At 48.8% G+C, this 18,112-nt stretch overlaps 6 protein-coding genes across 6 annotated transcripts; 1 reads left to right on the top strand and 5 right to left on the bottom strand.

Annotated features, from left to right (window-relative positions):
• Positions 1-19: 19 nt before the first annotated feature.
• On the bottom strand, positions 20-974 carry BDCG_06129 (uncharacterized protein). The gene is made up of 3 exons (XM_045421854.1): positions 720-974; positions 524-671; positions 20-416 (listed from the first exon to the last, which is right to left on the bottom strand). The coding sequence occupies exons 1-3, from the start codon at positions 941-943 to the stop codon at positions 270-272; spliced, it is 519 nt and encodes a 172-aa protein (XP_045277632.1). The 5' UTR covers positions 944-974; the 3' UTR covers positions 20-269.
• On the top strand, positions 511-1,970 carry BDCG_06128 (uncharacterized protein). The gene has a single exon (XM_045421853.1). The coding sequence runs from the start codon at positions 980-982 to the stop codon at positions 1,724-1,726; it is 747 nt and encodes a 248-aa protein (XP_045277631.1). The 5' UTR covers positions 511-979; the 3' UTR covers positions 1,727-1,970.
• Positions 1,971-2,487: 517 nt separating this feature from the next.
• Positions 2,488-6,882, bottom strand: BDCG_06127 (mitochondrial DNA-directed RNA polymerase; the record flags this gene model as incomplete). Its single annotated transcript, XM_045421852.1, has 3 exons — positions 2,488-2,538; positions 2,667-5,960; positions 6,046-6,882. 3 exons carry the CDS (start codon positions 6,880-6,882, stop codon positions 2,488-2,490), a joined length of 4,182 nt encoding a protein of 1,393 aa, XP_045277630.1.
• A 504-nt stretch (positions 6,883-7,386) lies between these two features.
• Positions 7,387-8,826, bottom strand: BDCG_06126 (uncharacterized protein; the record flags this gene model as incomplete). Its single annotated transcript, XM_045421851.1, has 4 exons — positions 7,387-7,608; positions 7,686-7,969; positions 8,081-8,704; positions 8,820-8,826. The coding sequence occupies 4 exons, from the start codon at positions 8,824-8,826 to the stop codon at positions 7,387-7,389; spliced, it is 1,137 nt and encodes a 378-aa protein (XP_045277629.1).
• A 612-nt stretch (positions 8,827-9,438) lies between these two features.
• Positions 9,439-14,317, bottom strand: BDCG_06125 (sulfite reductase beta subunit; the record flags this gene model as incomplete). Its single annotated transcript, XM_045421850.1, has 4 exons — positions 9,439-9,468; positions 9,572-13,975; positions 14,046-14,185; positions 14,287-14,317. The coding sequence occupies 4 exons, from the start codon at positions 14,315-14,317 to the stop codon at positions 9,439-9,441; spliced, it is 4,605 nt and encodes a 1,534-aa protein (XP_045277628.1).
• A 725-nt stretch (positions 14,318-15,042) lies between these two features.
• Positions 15,043-18,066, bottom strand: BDCG_06124 (golgi apparatus membrane protein c). Its single transcript, XM_045421849.1, has 2 exons — positions 17,570-18,066; positions 15,043-17,425 (listed from the first exon to the last, which is right to left on the bottom strand). The coding sequence occupies exons 1-2, from the start codon at positions 17,609-17,611 to the stop codon at positions 16,322-16,324; spliced, it is 1,146 nt and encodes a 381-aa protein (XP_045277627.1). The 5' UTR covers positions 17,612-18,066; the 3' UTR covers positions 15,043-16,321.
• Positions 18,067-18,112: the final 46 nt, after the last annotated feature.

Below are 18,112 nucleotides of genomic sequence, written 5' to 3'. Positions count from 1 at the left end.
CCACCATTGTTATTATCATCGCCAAATTGACTGCGTTTAGGCCAAGAAGGCGTGATTTATTTTCTAAGTTCTTTGTATACATAGTTACCCCCGCACTTTATAGTTCAATAGCTACATTTTTTTAGCTGCAGAGCGCCGCCAGATTTTGAAGGTATCACACGAACTGAGAGTGTAATTCAAAAGAGAATCCCCGCTATTGATCGAATCACTCTGATGTCCCCTACCTTTCATGCATGCTTAGTTCGCTGTGTAGGCTCAAACATACTGAATCACCCCTCCTCCTTCCTCTCCACCGCCCCCTTTCCAAATTGCCGCTGTAAAAAGGTCCTCCACCGATTAGTTTCTCCACAGCACTCCTTTTCGCTATCCTGGACGCAGGGGAGCAGGATGTGTGGAATAAACGAGCTGCGGTGAAGCTATGCATAGTATATCGAAGTAATTCCTGTAATAAGAATACGAGTTCACTCAAATAAAATCCCTGGGATGATGGCTGGAGATACATAGATTTGACATATTTACTTACCCCTGTCACGACAAAGACGAGAGTATTGGATGGCACGGGTTCGGCAACTCCAACCTGATAGCCGAGCCGAACCCAATTATTTCCCACTTTGGCCGTGATATCGGCTTCCCGAGCATTTAATGTGAGCTGTTCGATGATAGTTAAAGGCCTGTTGGATATCTTGACGGTGAGCAGTCTAATTTAACCAGCCACCTACCTCGCAACCCTGGCATCCTGGTGATTGAACCCCTCGCGGCCTTGCGCAATCTCTGCCCAGTAAATCTTCCTCTCCAAATATCCCATTCTATTCTCGTACGAATTGCTCCAATCAGCACCTGCAGAGTCAATATCAAACCCACATACTCCTACCGTAGAACCAACGCCAGACGCCTTAAAACATCCTACTGTGTGCCGCCCACGATAAATTAAACCAATAAACATCTCTGCGCCGACCCCGCAGGCCCCCCAACACTAGCCATGCCAAAGGAAACGCACACTTACACAACATATGCCGAGTTCCTCAACAACGTCCCTGTTTCAGAAGATGATATCAATTTCTTCTCAGGCATCCCCTGCGCCAAACCGTTTCTGAACAACCCGTCCACGTATCGCGTCATCCCCTTCCACCCCCGTTTCGACAAAGGGGAGGAGGACACGACAGATAGATTCTTCAGCAATGTCATCAACACGCCCGAGACAGTCCCGCGACTGGTTGCTGTCATGCGCAGACCGGAATTGAACCCAGTGGCTGCAGCGCTGCTGGCTACTCCTGGGGCGCCTGGGAAGCAGCGGGACGAAAAGCTACCCACAGCACCGCCGACCACTAAACAAAATTCATTGCCAGCTGCAGATCCAGACTTCCTTCTCCTCCTAGAGCTAGGGCCGTCGCTAAGTGGGTTCCGCGACACCGTTCATGGCGGTGTCTTAGCTACGTTACTTGACGAAACTCTCAGTAACTGCGTCGAGGCCTTTAGGCAGGATATGCCTGTCAGTGGTGGGGAGGACAGGCCGCGTCTATACACTGCAAAACTGCAGGTTTCTTTCCGAGCGCCTGTGGAGACTCCTGGGGTAATCATTGTTAAGGCATGGTTCAAGGGGGTGGAGGGTAGGAAGTGGTTTTTGGAGGGTCAGGTTGTTGGAGAGGATGGGAAGGTCAAGGTGGAGGCGGAGTCTTTATGGGTTATGGAGAGGACGACGAGAGGGAAGGATGCTGCCCGGTTGTAGGTGGTTAGGGCGGGTTTCGATATAATGGTGACAGCGAAAAATGTGATAAATAAAAGGACAACGGCTTTATAGATTATTGACTAGGTGATAGAAGGGCTACAAAAGGTACGCACACACCGCTAAAAGTTGGATGATATGTATAGATTAGATGTTTTGGGATAGAAATTGAGAATATGCGTACGTTATACAATAGAATAATATATCATACATCAATGGACATCTTTTCTCGAAGTTCATATCCATACAAACATGTTCCGGAATGACAACCGGAATAGCCTGAATAGCGTAATAGTACATGTCCCCGTTTGGCCAGAAAACAGCGGACAGAGATATCCTGGTCAAGCAGCCAGAAGAAAAAGGAAGGGGTAACTCTTTATACATCGAAATAACAGTAAAGCGGACGGACGCCCTTTTCAGATATGTCCAGGATAGGAAACACAGATGGTAGGAAGATTAAAATAGGTTACAGGAGAAGGAGAAAATGAGAATGAAAACGAAATGAGAACCTCGCTGACCGCCGTTAACGCCAAACAGAATGCCGGGGGTTGTGTGCATATACCAAAAATAAAATGAAAAATGAAATAAAGAGATAATCAAAAAGATCACCGGTATATATATGCACATGTCGAAGATGAGATGCTCCGTTCCTCTCTATAGTTTGCTTTTACCCACCATATTCCTCAGCGCCTAGAAAAACGTATGTGCAGATAAACGAGGCATATCGAAAGGGAAATAAATGACTATAGACATGTTCGAATCGTTTACGAGAAGAAATACTCGCTATTTTTCAGTCTCTTGACGTCGAATTCGCCCTGTGTAATAAAGAGAGTATGCGTGAGTAAACAATAAGCCAAGGAGAGCAAGCGAAAATTAGAACGATAACAGCGGCTGCAGCGAAAGGGGCATATTAAACATGTTAAAAAGAAAATTCAAGGCATACCTTTGCAGGAACTGTGCGGAAGGTCAATGGCAGCCAAACCCAAATAGGTGCAGGCTTAGACTTGGCCTTCGGCTTTGTGTCGGGAGACGCTGCCTCCTTGCCAAGCTCACTTAGTGAGAACTCATCTGGCTTGGTGGAAGTATCGGCTTCAAAAGCCGCTTCTTCAAGCTCGTCTAACGGGTCTTCTGACGTCACCACTCGGTCCCCCGTCGGCGTTTCGGACCCCTCAGGAGGAATTTGTCCGATACCAGCTACACCGAGCGACTGCATCGAGGCAAGTGAGGATTCAGCATCTTCAGACTCTGCAACGAGTTTTCCAGCGGTAACCATTTCACGGCCCTGAGCCTGCAACTCGGGATCGTTAGATCGCAGAAGCTTTAATCGTTTATACTCATTAACGAGTTCATCCAATTGAGCCCTTTTGCTATTCGATGATTTGGTGGCCTTGCGCCATTTCAATACTGCTTTGGCCAGTGGCGTGCCAGGCTTAATGTTGGCTAGGTACATGTGATTTGCGTATCTAGTTTTGAATTCGGAAGCAAGTCTCTCTACGATATCTTCGGAGTGCATGAGAACAAAAGCATCACGAAGCACACGGTTCATGATATCGACATCCGCTGCATGGGTCCAGAAAGAGTCGTGAACCGCGGAGAATGAAAGACCGAGTTCGTCGCATTTGACCGCGGAAAGAAACATATGAGTAGCGTCAAGGGAATGAACGAAGTTAGGAGGGAACGCCTGTAGCTGTTTGCGTTTGTTGACAATATCGCTGGCCTGAGGGTTCCGAATGCTGAGTTGCTGCAAGTCACTGTAAACCTTGATGGAAGCAGCGTCTCTATAGGGCTGAGCAACTGGAAGTTTAAGCGGAGTTGTCCATACAACAGTGGATTTAAAGTGGTATTTAGGATCTTTGATATTTTTCGCCATTTTTTTGGCGCCTTGGAACCTCCCTACTACCTTGAGGTTCTGTTCATCTGCTAGGGCTTCGATTTGTTCGGGGCTCAAGGACTGACTGATACGATTTGCGCAATCGCCGAGCCAGAATTGAATGTCGTGAGCACCGGTAAACATCGAACCCAATGCGACAAAGATCTTCCTTGCTATGTAGGTGGCGCATTCACCAGCAACTCCAGAATGGAAAAGGTCAGGGTAGTGGTCCACGAGCTGTTTCCGCACTTGCCGGATTGCCCCCAGGAAGGTGACGCCGTAAACGTTGGTCATGACCGTTTGTTTCACAATCTTCCTAGTGATTTTGTCTTCAAGTAGTTTTGCAGTTTGGTCGCCATTCGCTGCATCCTTTTGAATAGATTGTTTGACGTGCTCTGCCACGCCGGTATAAATATCCGAGGGGCGATCGGAAGGCTCAAGGTTCACCTGTTGCGCGCCGATGATATCACCTCCTAGAGCAGCATAGTGTTGAAGACCGTTGCAAGAACCATCTTGATGGACAGGCAGGTGAGAAACGAACTTGGTTGGATCTTCTAGAGCCATCGCATTTGTCAATTCGATGCAGGCTGCAAGGCACTGGAAAGGGTCTCCGGCATCAAGCCACCATTTTTTGCCCTTTAGACCATTAATGGCGGAGTCCCTGATGTCTTCCAAATGGTCCATTGCAAACTGCTCGCGTTCCTGGAAACTTGCCTTATCGTAACCAAACACGTTGGCAAGATGGATCTTCAGCCACCTCAGGCCGCTTGTGCCCAATTCGCGACCTTTGCTGAACAATAGAAGACCGCGACAATGATCGGCACCCATTTGGTTGAAGTATGGTGGCATCGGATATGCGCGGCCACGGAAATCCAGGTTATGGGGGAGATAAAAGGTTTCGTTCCTATACGCACGCGCAATTTCTAATTGGAAATTCTGGAAACACCGCTGTGAATGGTAGCCTGTGCGGGTGTTTGCGGCATGGATTTTTGCCCGGTAGTAATCTTTAAGAATATCTCGGTCGTCAGTTTCGGGCTTTTCAGGTTCGATAATATTTGGGTTTTCAGGAGCAAGGTTAGCAATTTCCTCGCCACTATTCCACGCCTCGAGCATCACTTCCAAGACCCCTCTATTGATTTTCCAGCCGGTTTTGCCGAGGACGGTTAATCCAGCGAATACAGTATCTAGGTCTCCACGGGCTGCTGCGGTTTCAACATAGCTCAACTGAGAAATATCCCCTGCCTTGACTCGCATGACCGCGGATGGGTATTCGAGAAATCCACCCTCTCGAGCACTGGTCCACGGGCGTGGTGGACAGACCATGGGCAAGTGTTTCGCTAACAATTCACCAAGAGGCTCTCGGCGTAACTTCTCCACGATATGATCATTGGCATGAACATAGCCAACTCTGAAGCCACGTTCCAACTGGTAAACACGTCTGAATGCGGCTTGGTCAGTCCGTTGTGTCCTGTTAGTGCTCGGATCTTTTGTAGAAACAGGAACAGTTGCAGTCGACAACAACATTGATGCAAGGCAAGCCCCGATTTTAGCTTGAACAACAGGTGACCAATCAACTGGTCTCTGGCTCTCCTCGAATCTCGCAATTATTCGTTGCCATTGGACCTGGGCTTTCTTTGTGCCTTTGTGGACAAGCTTATCAATGAGGGCCGATGTTCTCCTGGGAGATTTGGACTTCTTTTCCAATTCGCGCAACTGCATCGCCAAGTACTCATCGTAAATCGCTTTTCCCAGGTACATCACCAGTGCCGTTAACTTGACCCCTTTATCCACGCCGCTCTTATTGAGAGCATTAAAAGTGCTGAGAATGGTGAGGGCAGCGAGCTTGTCGGTTTTGATCGCTCTCAAATACGGAGATATTTCTACACGTTGGCTATCCGCTGGTAACATGCGTGACTTCTTTTCGGATTCCTCGATGAGTTCCAGCTCCTCATTTATCCTTGACATGAGCTGTGTGTGCCAGTCGTATAAAAGGGCTCCCATTGGCTTGCTGGGAATGGGATTGACTCCAACTTTTTGCAGCATTTCACTTTCCTTCCGCCAGCGGGCAATAGCTGAGTCGACGCAATCTGATTCTAAGCGACGCTGCCGCATTTGTGCATAGGCCAGATCTTGTTCTTCTTGGGAGCCGGGCAGATCGGATGGTCTGGGAAGTGCTTGCTCGGGGTCAAAGATGGATAAGGTCTCTCTAAGAGAACTAAGACCAAGACCTCGTTGTTCGGTAGCGCGAACGAGAGCAATGTCGTCGGGTGGATGCAGCTTCGGTTTAATCTTAGAGAAGTCCTCGTCCGGTTCAATGTAGGACTCATCGGGCATGGTTGAATCGTTGTAAGCATTTTCGGAACATATCTGTTTAAAACCAACAACGCAATTTTGTTAGTAACTAGAAGCGACAGGAACTAAAATCTACGCCTGATTTAACTCTCTAACATACCTCTGAAAGAAGTCCCAAGTCTGCTTCCGATAGAATGGGAAGACCCAATACTTCCTCTTCAATCTCCGCATCTTTTGCAAGATTCCAGTACCTTCTCACTGTTCGTTTCTGCTTATTTTCGAATAACATGCGTAACGCCATCTTAATCATCAGGGCGTAGGTTATGGAATCCGGTTCCGCAAAAGCATACTTCATGTCGACTTCAAACCATTTCTGTGCCCACCACACCATCCCGTAGCGCCGGTGGACAATCATATGCGAGATCATCGAGCGTAGATATTTGTTGTGAAGATCAAGGACTTCCGGCGTACCGTATCCAATAAGCTTGGCAACCCGATGAATCAGAATCTCCGAACGCCGGAACATAGCAGCTGAAAGGCTGACATCGATGTTCGCAAGCATCTCGGTCAATTCGCCACCAATTCCATTAGATCTTCTCACAGCAGGCGGCCGGCTAATTAGGAAATCCTTCCGTATGATGACTGAAGAGGTATCGATATCATCAGGCTCTGGATACGGAAGCCGCTCGTTCCATGGGGAATTCGACAGAGGCGATACAGTTAACGGCGAGTGAATCTCTGCATGTCCATACGGGAGGCCCTCAAACGGAACATTGATGTCTGAAGTTGCCGTTGCTAATGACCGGGTGGACCGTAAGGGTAGGGAATTAGGGGACTCGAGGGTTGGGAGGACGGACGGCCGGGACAAAGTTTGAATCCTGCTCGATTGGCACTGCAATCGCGGGTATGCTACGGGAAGCCATGACGAGGATATCTGCTCATATGATCTGCCTAGGCGGCGTAGAGTGTGTCTCCGTTGAGCGGCCCGGCACAACATGCTGGCAGTGAACTGGAAGTCTTAACAGAATGAGCGATTACAATTGATAAGGATAAGCAAAAAAGAAGGAATAAAATAAAAGGAAAAACATGTGAAAAAGCAAAGGAGAGAGAGAAATGAAAAGAGAAAGTGATTGAGAAGCTCCCTCCCCTCTGCGTTCCTGACAAGAGAGAGTACAGAAACCCGTCGTCGTTGTGCAGGAAAAGTGCTTGGACGTTGAGATAGAAATCGACGAAGAAAATTATTTTGGAGGCTTTGGACGATCGGCGTCTAGCGGATAATAGTTATCCCGTGCGAAAGGAAAAGTTAAAAAGATTGAGGATAAGTCACGTGTATATATTAGTCATGTGATCCATTTCTGACTACCTAGGTAGGTAGCAATTTGGGATAACCAAAAGGGTATTTTTCGATTGTAAGTAGTAGTACGATCTGTACATGTACACAGTGTTCGTCGCTCATCAGGCAGTACATATCGCACTCTAACCACGAAGTTCCACCACTTCATTAGTCGCCTGCCTTAGTTCTCCCGCGGACGTCAGACGGCCTCCGCGCCTTTCTCCGCAGCTTCATCGCCCACCCAGCCATCTCCGGGTTGATAGGGTCTATTCTCGGCGCGCTCATTCCATCAATATAGTCTTCGGAACCAATTGCGGATTGCAGTAGGGGTGGTTCATCCAGGGATTGATTGAACATGTATTCTTCATACATGTCCCAGGAATCTTGATCCTATATCATAGTGTTAGTAGATAATTTTTTTGCAAACGAGATTTAGCAGAAGGAGCGTTTGTTTGGGCTTTCCATACATTCTCATCAATCCATGCATATTTCTCCCACTTCTCCTCATGCATCCTTCTCAGGAGCACGTTATTGCTCGCAATGTTCCCTGTTTCAACATCCGCAGATTTGACCTTCATATCGATCGCGCGTGCCTCCGCTTGCACAGCACGAGACCCGCGCTCTTCATCGGCGTCGCGTTTGCCCTTCGTCATGGTCTTGCTTTGTGCAGATACCTCGTCGAAGGCGTCAAGGTGGTGGAGCTGTGGACGGAGCTGGATGACTGCAGATAGAGGTGCCAAGTGCAATTCATCTTAAAAAAAAGTCAGCGCCATGTCAACTCGTAAAATAAAATAAAATAAAATAAAATAAAATAAAATAAAATAACCAAGAAAGTAAAGGAAGCATAAGCGAGCACACATACTCTCCCTAAAAGCACCCAGCATATAAACCGGATCCCCATCAACAGGCTCCTTGATCCGTCCCCCAAGCGTTTGCGTCGTCATAATAACTCCAGCCTTCTCATCTTCATAATCCATCAAACCCTCCTCATCCCCAGCGAAAATCTGCTGTCTTCTTTTCCCTATCATCGTCATCCCATCCTCGCCATCATCCATACCTGAGGCGCCAGCGCCAGCACCAGCACCAACGGTCCCCTTAGCTCTCCCCCCCGTATTAAACCCACCCGCCATCCCCATCGAACCCCCCTCAGCAATAACCCTGCTCTTCTTCAGCGCATTACCGTACCGGAGCCCCTTCCTCTCATCATAATTGACATGCGTGTTAATCGGTATATCGACTTCTACTAGCCCCGTGCGTGGCTTTAGGCGGAGTTCGGTAGGTTTCTGCTGGGTTGCGGCGTTGTAGGGCTGTGTAGCTTGGCGGTCGGGGTATTGGAGGAGGAAACGTCGGATTTGAGAATCGGTTATATAGATATCGTAGGAAGCTATTACGGGGTCGGCTGTGGGAGGGGTGGTTGTGTCTATGGAGCCGGAGCCGGAGCCGGATGCCGGTCCGGGCGCGGGCGCAGGATCGATGTTAGGGGTGGCTACAATGGAATTGTTAGATTTGGAGAGATAATATTTCCGCACATCGGTTGGTATTTCATCCCTGTTCTTCTTGTATCAACGCGGGGTGAAGGGAAGCTATAACCGTTGACTTACAGGACATGGTGGTAGGGTGGAGCTAGAGGTGGGAGGTGCGGAGAAGATTGAAAACCGGAGGAATCACAGCGGGGCTAATTCAATCCATTGGAAATAGAGATTTTTTCAGAGAAATATAGGTTGGATTATTCAAATTTGCTTTTTCTAAAGGTCTTATTGCAGAGCTTCAAAAAAGTTCGTTGGTGATATCTTGAGGTGGTCTGTCGGTGGGCATAAAACCCAACAGAAAAAAAAGACGTTATGGTCCAAGCTCCTCTGACGCACCCGAACGCCCCGGCCTTGACCCTGAATCACGTGGGGGTGGCCGACCGCGGTCAGCATCTAGCGATACAGAAATACATTCATTGCATGTTCTCATGCTGAAAATTATTCGTGTTATACATGGCATTTTAAATTAATAGGATAACAAAAAGCAAGGGAGCTTAAACCCACGTTAAAATTCAATTGTCTTGGAGACAAAGGGTATTAAGTAGTTATATATAGAAGTCTGCATATAAAAAGGAACATGGACTGATTCCGAAATTTTGCTGAATACATTGCATAAAGAGACATGAAAAGCCACGACGAGAAGGGTAAAATAAATACAAGAGGTAGAATTAGACCATGTGCTGTACGTAAATTACTCCTCATCCTCATCATCTTCCCCAACCTATATTGAACCATTCAAATCAGCAAAAAGCTACCACAGAAGGCAAAGAAGCCGTACGCTGCGTATAAGACGAAGAAAAAAATAGTTAGAGAAATCAACTTACATCATCATGGAACGTCTTCCCCTCCGTCGTCTCCTTAATAACCCCAGCCCGAATACACCAATCACCAAACCTCTCCGGCTCCCCTCCCTCAACCGACGCCGCACGCCGCTCAAGCGAGTACCGCTTTAGCAGATCCTTCATGAGCTCCAAAATCTCATCCTCCTTAATCGACGACCGGTACAGCTTATTCAGCCGGTGTCCATGATACCCGCCGCCCAGATACATGTTATAGGCACCATACGCTTTACCCACGAACGCCACCTCCGCCAGCCAGGGCCGCGCACACCCGTTCGGGCAACCCGTCATGCGCATGACGATGCTATCCTTGCTCAGGCCGTTCTCCGCCAGGCAGTCTTCGAGCTTATCGATGAGGATTGGGAGATAGCGTTCCGATTCAGCCATGGCGAGGCCGCAGGTGGGGAAGGCGACGCAGGCGGATGAGGAGAGGCGCAGGCCGGAGAAGGCGGTGTTATCGAGTTTGTATTCGGCCATTAGCGCTTTGATGGCGGGGAGATCTGCGTCTTCGATATTCGAGAGAATGAGGTGCTGGTTGCCTGTGAGGCGGAACTCGCCCTTGTTCAGCGCGGCGAGTTTGCGGAGACCTGTGCGCATGGCGAATGAGGCAGTGTCTTCGACGCGGCCGTTCTCGATGAAGAAGGTGAAATGGTTCAGACCCCTTTCGTCCTTCTGCCAGCCAAATGTGTCGATGTTGGAGTCGAATTTGAAGGCGCGTGGTGGTGCGAAGCGGAGGTTTGGTGCGAGCAGGTCTTCGACTTTGCTCTTGAAAACGTCTACGCCCATGTCGTCGACTGTATACTTTAACCGGGCGTGTTTGCGGTTCTTGCGGTCACCGTGGTCGCGCTGGACGATCATGATCTTTTCACAGACGATGTGGACTTGGTCTGCAGACACGAAGCCGAACATGGATCCTGTTCGGGGGTACGTCTTCTTGTTGTTGTGAGTCATGCCCATGCCGCCTCCGACGAGGATGTTAAATCCTTCCAGGTGACCGTCGGCACCCTTGATAGCAATCAGACCGATATCGTGAGCGTAAACGTCAGTGTCATTGTGTGGGGGAATGGCAATCGTAATTTTGAATTTTCGGGGGAGGTAAGTAGGTCCGTAGAGAGGCTCATGGTCAACGACGGCGTTACCCGCTACCTGAATTTTGGTATCCTTCTCATCCTTCAGCCAGATTTCGTGGTACGCAGTTGTTGCCGGGAGCAGGTGATCGCTAATACGCTTGGAAATAGCATGGACCTCCTTATGATAATATGACAGCTCCGGAAGGCTGCTGCACATTACGTTTCGGTTTACATCACCGCATGCGGCAATGGTGGTCATCAGGGCCTGGTTGATGGCCTGCATGGCAGGTTTCAGTTTCCCTTTGACAACGCCATGGAACTGGAAGGTCTGGCGGGTTGTGAGTTTCATAGTTTCGTTTCCATATGCGCTACTAATGTCATCCATTTGCAGCCATTGCTTTGGCGTTGCAACACCACCGGGTAATCTGCAACGAATCATGAAGGAGTATGCGGGTTCCAATCCTTGGGCCTTACGCTCGTCCCTCACGTCGCGATCATCTTGCATATATGTACCATGGAACTTAGTAAGCTGCTGGTCAGTTTCTGAGATTGCTCCAGTCGATTCATCTAGCAGGCCCTCTGCGATTGTGCCTCGCAGATAGTTGGACTGTATTTTGATGTCCTCGTTGGTCAATGGGGGCGGCTCCTCTGGTAGTCCCTCGACCTTGTCCACCCCTAACGCCTGCCACAGTTTCGGTTCCCATTCTTGATATCCGGTCTGGAACCCATCGGGATCCTGGTCATCTCCAAGGCCGATATCAGCCAACTTCTTACCACCGAGGAACGATATACGAGCGTCAAGATCCTTGCCGGGCTTGTTGTAGTAGATCCTGTCCTGTTTTCTGGGCCAGTAGTGGCTGTCTCCCAATGCGAAAACAGAGTAATGAACGGAAGAGAGGTCGAGATCTCCAGAGTTCTTAACGACCTCCCACAGGGCACGACCATTCTGAGGAAATTCGCCCTGGCCAGCTGTACTCGTGATAAACACTATGTTTTCTTCGGTAGCCAGGTCCTCGATGGGGAAATCATCCATAGCCATAACCATGGTTTTCAGTCCACGGGCCTTGCCGCGGTTCCCTAACCGCTTGGCCAAGTTCTCACCATTACCACCGTCAGACGCGAACAGAATCGTTAGAGGAGCGCCAAAGAGACCCTCCAGAAGTTTGTCATACGAGTCTTTAGCAGCTCTCTTTTGCAGCGCCCGGACTTCCGTCCCATAAGACTCAGACAGGCTTGCGGAAAACTGAGGATGTCGTTTCATCAGCTGGGTAAGCTGGTTGTCCCGACGGAGGAATTCCTCCAACTCTCGCTTGATCCTCTCGGAATCGAGGGCGAAATTGGGCTCTCCTACTTCCGCATTCTTTGGGTTCCATCTATAAAGTGGCCAATAGCCCAAGTCGACAGCCTTCTTCGTTTCCTGCAAGATGGTCAGGGGAGAGTCACTCTCCTTGTTGTAAGGTAGATAAGCGAGAACCACAGAGGGTCCATCGAACTGATCGGCTTCCGCCATTGCCTGCAAGACCTGAGTATAAGATCCATACACCGCAACGGATGCGACATAAGCGTTTCCGAAGTTCATGGCATAGAGACCAATGTCCTTCTTTCTCCGCGTCGCGTCCGCAGCAACGCGCTCCGAGTAAGGTTGCGAGTCGATAATAAGCATATTAACATTGGCGCCCGAAGCGAGGACATGGTGAACACCAGAGTTGCCCAAATCATAGGCCCATGCATCAGAGCCAATCAGCCACTGTGACTCCTTCGAGAAATACTGTTTCGATTGCAGCAGTTTCCTCGCCAGAGACGATCCGTCAACATCCAGCCGAGAAATCACATCGGCAGCGAGGCTGTTTGCCTTGGCCGAATCTGTGGCGTTTAATGCCCATCGCGAAAGCCAATTCTTGGGCGTGTCGGTCGTAAAGGCGTTTGATTTGGCAGCTTCCGCAACCTCATCAATGAAACGTTGCCGACCCTCGATGCGCGCAATTAAGGCACCGAATCCGTACTCCGGCGTGAAAGCAATTGTGCTTGAGACTCCTGCATTTTCAGAACCAAGTTGATTGGCAACGTAAAGACGGGTGCTAAAGAGCTGGTCCAAAATCTTCATGTACGCATTCTCGGCCTCGGGCTGTTTTTGGACGCTGATAGCTGGAGAAATCTCTTCTGGAATCTTTTCCTTGCCGACTTGAAGGTTCTGAATTGGGGTGTCGGCCGCGAGATTCTGCAATATGCCACGAAGGGCTTGGTTGGATGTTGAGGGCTCTATATACCCCAGTCTATAGCCAACAAGTTGAGGAGCCCTTCCACTGTCGCTTGGTTGGGATAAGCTTGATAAGAGGTCCAGGAACGCTGGGCCCCATCGCGTGGTCTTGCGTACTTGCTCCAGGACGGCAATGCGTTCGATCGATTTGGGGATAGCATGAGATATTTGACTACCGATCCAGGGACGATAGAGGCGGGCAGTAATAACTCCAACATTTGCAAAATCCTCTTTGCTGCTAGGGTCCGTTAGAACATCGACGAAGACGCCCGTGGAGCCAAAAACAAATATGGCCGATTTTGCAGCATCCGGCCCAGTGTATTCGATAGCGTGATATTGACGCCCGGATAGCTGTGATAACGCATCCCATATTTTGCTAGTGATTTGGAAGATATCCAAAGCGTCCACGGGTCGGAGAGTTAAAGGTTCCACCGTGGTGGCTGAGGAACTTGCTGGAACATCAGAGCCGCTGTCACTTCGGGACGAGATGGAGTAATTCTCATGGGAAGACACCTTCGACGGAAGCGAAAGCTGGGAGGCAGACAGGCTGCCAGCTTGGCCCTCGCTCCGTTCGCCCAAATCTTCCTCCACAATGGTGGGAACACGGCCGGAGTTTGCATACAGCGTATGTGGAGCATTAGAAGGTACCTGGGCATGTTGCACATCTTCTAAATCTAGAATCTTCTTCACGAGCTCCGGATCCTCTGCCGCAATTGGATTATCATCGCGCGAGTTGGTTGCATCGAAGAAATGGATCACCCCCTTTCCTGACTTGGCTGCCAGCGAATGTGCCGTCAAGGCAATATCCTGAGCCTCTTGCAGCGTTTCCGAATGCAAGAAAGAAAAGCCACATTGGCGGATAGAGCTGATTACGGAGTAATCGGGGAAAGGAGCTGGGTCTAGGGAAACATGGATGACGAGGGGGTAATTTGCTAGTTTATATAGATACGGTATAGATGGGAGGAGGATAGAAGAAGTCGCTGTGATAGCGACACGGTGGCCCGACTTCAAAGGCTGGAAAGCCGATAACAGCGGATCCTCATTCACGCGGAGGGCGCGGATCTATATTTTATTAGAGCCATGTCAACATAACAATGATGATAGAAACAAATTTAATAATGAATTTTCATACCTCCGGGACCCTTTGTGACACAACTCCCCGTACACTACCGGCGGAGAGTTGGCTCAGGTGCTTTGAGAATAACGAGTCAGTCTGAAGGGATGGCTGGACAGAGAGGACAATGTCACTCGAGAGATAGGCGACTCTTGCGACTGCGCAAGAGAAACAAGATATATTAGCATCATCGTATTAAAAATGATATCCATGTTCAACAATATAATCAATTCTTGCAAGGTGATAAGGGTTAACATACCAGCCTCTCCCGCAGTTGACACCGACCTCATTGTAACAAAATCGACAGCGCTGCGGGCTGGTTGGATAGTATAGATCAGAAGAGCTCTATATCAGAGCGCAAGCATACCCTCAACCGCAGTCAATCCAATCCCAAACTTCTCCTCTTGAACGAATGAACAGAAATGATAAATAATAATGAGAATGAGAAGTAAAGAAGAAGAAGAAGAAGAAGAAGAAGAAGAAAAGAAAAGAGCAGTTACTTATCCATGCCATCACGAATTATTTGCTTGCCAATTCAGCAATTGGTCAGCATCGTTGGACACTTCCCTTGTTGCAACTGCGAGGAGTTGATTGGTCTGCGATCACGACATCAGTGCAAACATACCAAACAGGCACACCGATATGGGAGGAGGTACCAGGTACAAACAACCTCCATGTAAATTCTGCATCTTCAGCACGGCACTCCAAGTACCTGGTACACACTGCTGCTGCTGCCGAGGCTCGCCAAGGCACTGCGGAGCCGGACCGAGCTGACACCATTTCCCACAGCACTGACGAGATCGCGATAGATAGGATAGTCCGTTGTTTATGTGTGACACAAAAGCCAAACAAAATATATTCAAAAACTGTCTGTCAGCACTTCTCTTCGCCTCTTCTTATACGAAGCTGAAGACAACAATACAAAAAACACATACCGTATTTCCCACTTCTCCAGATTAGAGGAAAATGTCACGCCATGATATGAACACAATGCTACGGTAGATGGCCGTGGTGGAAAAAAAAAAAAAGGAAAGGAAAAACACCAATACAAAACACGATCAGCAAGTGAGTAAAATATATGAACAGGTATATATTCCGAAAAGAGTCAAGGCAAATTAGACAGGAAAAAGACAGCTGTATCATGCATCCCACCTGGAGCAGGGCCAACGCAAAAATAAAAGGCAAGCAAGACGAAATTGCCGAAAAAAAATGAAAAAAAATGATAGGTAAGGTTAACCGCAATGCCAGATTCTCCAAACAACTAAAACACACTATATCACAGCAACTGTCTTCGTTCGCGGACGCGGAGAGCGGGGCAGAGAGAAGGAGGAAAAATAACAAGGCATATCCACAGAAGGGAAATCACCGGAGCCGAAGCATGAGAAAGCGAAAGAAAAACATGGAGAAACTCCTCCTACGACGGCCGTTCCCGTACAATGACAGGCACACATGTACACCCGATTTCCTCAACAGCACATTTATAACAGGGGGACAATAAGAGCAGAAATGGTAGGGTGAGAAAGGAGAAAACAAGAAAAAAGGAAAAAAGGAAAAAAGGAAAAGAGAAAGAAAAAGAAAAAGAAAAAGGTCAAAAGGAAACCCCAGCCGAACAACCCCTTGTCATGTCCCACATCCAATATGTAAATCAGAAAAGCATATAGGGAATGGAAAAGAAGCAGAAGTGGAAAAGAAAGAAACGTAAGGGGAGATATTGGAAGGGAAGAGAAGAAATAAGGTGAAAAGGGAAATTGAATACAAAAAATACCGCCCTCACATTCTCCGTTCCCTTCGTTTATTATCATTGGGAGGTTGTTGGCCTCGTTGTAGTTGTAGTAACGTGTGTATGTATATGTATAAAAAATATATGCTCAGGCTTATATGCATGATAAGAAAGAGACAAATCCGTACATGCGAACCAATCTATCGCAATTTCGCCCAGGTTTTCGTTCGTCGCGCTTAAATGGGAATATGTCGTTCTGCCTGTTCGGTGCACACAAACAAAGGAAGGATATTGTTTTATCTTTTCTATCGGAGGAGTTGATCGATGGGGAGGTTGGGGGGTAGTGTATTTTGTTAAATAAACAAACGCGGGGGGAAGGGGGGAGAGGGGAACGAGTCGTGGTCATAAATCGGTGGGAGGCCTGCGAAAGGTCCCGCAAGTGATATATCTTATCGTTCTTATGCTGTTTCGCCCTCTCATAGATAAACGGCGATCTTGAGTGTCCACTGGCGGTATCCTGCGTAGATGAGAAGCAGGTGGCTATGTTATTATACCCTCCTCATCTTGCCAATCTCTACCGTCCTTCCGACATGTCGTGCATTTTCACCGATTGGCCCGCTAGTGATTGGTTCCGGCTGTGGCTGTTACTGTGTATTTGATGTTGTTGCTGCTGCTGCTGCTGCTGTTGCTGTTGCAGCATGATCGCAGCCTGCACAGTGGCGTGGGAGGGGACTGGTGGTCCAGTGCCGGATCGTCGACGCCTTTCCCGTTCAGAAATTCCACTCCCCGGATTATTATTGCTTGGGTCAACGCTCTTTCGGAATTTCCTATTCATCCCATTCATCCAGCTATGATCATCATCTTCAAGCCAGTAGCTACGGCCCACGGAAACCATGATCCTACCCAGTTTGCCCTTCCACCCTTGTCCCTCTGGTGCTCGGATGTTGAACGGGTTCGGGTCGCTATCGATATTGCTGAGTACGGAGGAGTTGCGGCTGTGTGCTGGGACGGAGGGTCGGCGACGGGAATCGACTGACGTCCGGGCGTGGAAGGAAAATTGCAGTATGCATTGGCGCGCAAAAGCCATCATGATAAACACAAAGTACACGCGGATAGTCCACAGTGTGCATATAATGGCGATGCTCTGCAAGCTTTCCGGCTGTAGGACACCTCTTCCAAGGGTCGCGGATGAATCTGCATGGCCAGCTCCGGCGGGGGCGGAGGCGGCCTGAGCGCTGGCTACCACACCATCTCTAGTACCAGCGTCCACGACCACGGAAGTGACGTTGAATTTTGGACGGGTGAAGCCGGCAGTGTCCGCCATCATGGAACTTCCGGGGCCTGACTTTGCCGGTGTATCGCTCTGTTGTTGGGCAATAACGAGGAACCATGTCACCGCAAAGGCAGCTGTGTATGCCGCATTAATGACGCTGTCGATCAGATAGAACCAAGCCAGCGCAAGACATTGGAAAGGGGATTGTAGTCGGACATGCGGCGCCAGGATGGCGGTCAACGCCAGGCCTAGAATCGAGTATATGTACATCGACAGCTGCAAGGGGGAGAGATGGTAACCGGTCAAGAGAGCAAGTAGGCCATAGACCCCACTAATTTTGTTCAGGAGAAGGGAGAGCGTGATGAGAGTAGCGCCGGTTTCTAGGCTCATCACATAGAGAAAGGACTAGTAGTTCGAAACACCCAACAGACCCGCGCAAAAGTTAGCCAAGCGGAACAGTAAAGATAGTTACTCTGTGAACGAGGCGCAATAGTGCAATAGTATCTTTGCTATATATCAAGAAGCACAGGAAACAAAGAGCCAACGCACCTGTGGCCGCGGAATGCGGAGGAATCGTAATGAGATGCCCATCCTGCTGGTGTGTGAACGCAGCGGGCGGCGACGGAAGCCCTGTTGGTGGTCGCGATACGAGCAACAAGCTGGTTCTCCAGCGTCCAAGAGAGCGAATTGCCAATAGAGAGAGCAATGGAGTCGGGTAACGAAAGTGAAGATAGGCGATGACTAAAGTTGGAGGAGACTGGCAGTTGGTTTGTGAGTGCTGTTGTGTATTTTTTTGTCTTTTTTTATACTTGGCAGAAGATGTATCTTCATGCAGTGAGTGAGAGTGAGTTGTTGGTTGTTGCTCGATCTTTGTCTTTGTTGCTTTCTTTCTCCGCTGGGGTCCGTCCGCCCTTTGCTTGGCTTAGTTACGATTAGCGCCGGCGCCAACCACCAAGCGTCAGCCAGCTGGATACAAAGATCCTGGAACTCTCCGGCCTGTCAGCCCCTGATGAAATCAATAGTTGGGAATGGCGGGGGAAGAAAGCTCTCTTGCTAGTAGTTGATAGTATTACAGCGGACAGTCAGCTGGAC

Source organism: Blastomyces dermatitidis (genome assembly GCF_000003525.1).
Source record: "Blastomyces dermatitidis ER-3 genomic scaffold supercont1.6, whole genome shotgun sequence".
NCBI lineage: Eukaryota > Fungi > Ascomycota > Eurotiomycetes > Onygenales > Ajellomycetaceae > Blastomyces > Blastomyces dermatitidis.
This window is presented reverse-complemented; position numbering and strand designations above follow the sequence as displayed.